This window comes from Frieseomelitta varia, unplaced genomic scaffold (assembly GCF_011392965.1).
Source record: "Frieseomelitta varia isolate USP_RPSP 00005682 unplaced genomic scaffold, Fvar_1.2 scaffold_588, whole genome shotgun sequence".
In the NCBI taxonomy this organism is placed as follows: Eukaryota; Metazoa; Arthropoda; class Insecta; order Hymenoptera; family Apidae; genus Frieseomelitta; species Frieseomelitta varia.
In genome coordinates this window covers 26,499-28,461 of record NW_025110354.1, presented here as the reverse complement: position 1 = coordinate 28,461, position 1,963 = coordinate 26,499, and the positions used below count along the sequence as shown (strand labels likewise).

At 45.6% G+C, this 1,963-nt stretch overlaps 1 protein-coding gene across 5 annotated transcripts in view; it reads left to right on the top strand.

The window, feature by feature from the left end:
- LOC122534370 (synaptosomal-associated protein 25) overlaps positions 1-1,963 on the top strand; it is a 29,118-nt gene that overhangs the window by 19,193 nt on the left and 7,962 nt on the right. The window contains exon 4 of one of the 5 annotated variants that reach the window (XM_043664935.1): positions 1,076-1,124. The exons of the other annotated variants lie outside the window; for them this stretch is intronic. Within the exon in view, the coding sequence (XP_043520870.1) occupies positions 1,076-1,124 (49 nt within the window). The remainder of the gene's footprint in view (positions 1-1,075; positions 1,125-1,963) is intronic. 5 annotated transcript variants of the gene reach the window in all.

Here is a 1,963-nt window from a genome sequence, read left to right as displayed (position 1 = left end):
AAAAAAAAAAAAGAAAAGTCTTCGGTCCCCCGGGGAAAACCGAGTTGGATTTACCAACCGCTCGATCGAATTTTACCAACCCATCGTCGTTTAAATGTCGTCGCCCCTTTTCGTTCTTCGCTTCGTCGATCGAACTGGAATCGAACGAATCGGCGAACAAATTCCAATTCCTTCGTCTCGTCGTTTCTGCGAGAGTTGCTCTCATCTCGTGTACCGTATGTCGGTTGTCTCGCATGCGTGATTGCACGAAGCAAAAGAGCGAGCAGCGGTGAAGGACGACGTCTGGTTCCGCGTTTAGCACTGGCTTCTCACCTCTCGTCTGTCCGCGTGATTCTTTCTTACCTGTTGTCTCCGCAGTTGGTAAATCCAACTTGGCATCGGCTTCTCTATTCGCCCGTATCACGTACAAGAGAATCCCAAGTCCTCCAGCAGCCTAGACCCGCAATAGAATTAATAATCAGGATAAAACGTCGTCGTACGCGCCCTCTCGCTCCTCCGACGTGCCATCGAGACGAGAAAGAGTCACGGTGCTATCCACGATGAATCCGACTTGCTCGGCCCTGAGCAAACGAGACGGTAAACGGTAAACAGTAAGATCGAGGGCTGAGGAGAAATGAAATGGAAAGGAACGGAAGGGAAGAGAAGGGAAGAGAATGCACGAAACGAGTGACACAAAGCTGATGTCACTAGCTGAACAGGAAACATAGAGAGACGGAACATAGAGCTTTGAATCTAGTAGTTCGAATCAACCTGTTAACCGAGCAGTTTGCCCGCTCCTTTTTTCTTTAGAGCTTTCTCTCGTCTCTCTCTCTCTCTCTCTCTAGGCAAAGAGGGTTGTTGCGTGGAGACAGAGCGGCCCGGATTCCTCGTTGGTTAGCGTCTCTCACAGAGAGAGTAAAGAAATTTGAAGTGGCAACTCGCCTCGTCTCTGTCCGGCCCGTGGTTCAATCTCACGGGACGGGGAGACACGGCTAGAGAGAAATGTTCTCGTGGAGCGAAGCGAGGGAGCGTTCCGACGGTGCTTCCTGTGTGCCTCACGTTTAACACGTCGCTGATTGGTCGGTTGCCTGTTTAGAGCCACGAGGTCGGGATGAAAACCCTCGTAATGCTGGACGAGCAAGGCGGTAAGCCATTTCAATCTAGACATACAAACATTAAACTTACGTAAAACGTCTCTTACAAGAAAAGAAAAAAATGAAAAAAAAAGATAATATATATTTGTCTGGTCCCGACTGACACAAATGCAAACGATCGACGACCAAATATTCTACATATGTATTCTATTATATGTTCTCCATACGTTCTCCACCCGTCGATGTATATAATATTTATATATATAGTTCTCATATATATATATATGCATATACGACACTAATTATACGTATAATAATCGTCCAGACACTATGCAACCCCTGTACGTCGAAATTAACTTTCGATCGAACGGCTGATACTAAACTACCAAAAAAGCACCAAACGACAACAGATTCGTTCTCTCGACATCTCTTCACATTCCCCTCAGCGTTCAGATCGTTTACGTTCGAACAATCATCGATTACTTCTCCTCCCCTTGTTCTTGCGTTTCTGCTCTCTCCAATTGTACTGACACCTTGGATCTCCCTCCAGTTGCATTCTCGGCTCTCTCCTCCTCGAACTTCCTTCGCTCTCTTGATTTTCTCAATCATCGCTCTCTGCTCTCTTCCACCGCCTTATCCTATATATATATATATATTTCTTTCTCTTATTTCTCTGCCTTTCTATATCTTTCTCTCTCTCTCTCTCTCTCTGTCTCTCTGTTTCTCGTTTATATTCTCTCTTTCTCTCTGCGTCCTATCGGTTCTCTCCGCCTGCTTCCTCCTATTCTTAACTTCGCTTCCTTCCGTGAACGTAATCTCACGAAGGCGAACGAACAAAAACAGAGAAATACAGAAAAACAAAACAAAAGTAGACGAACAAACCCAAAAAA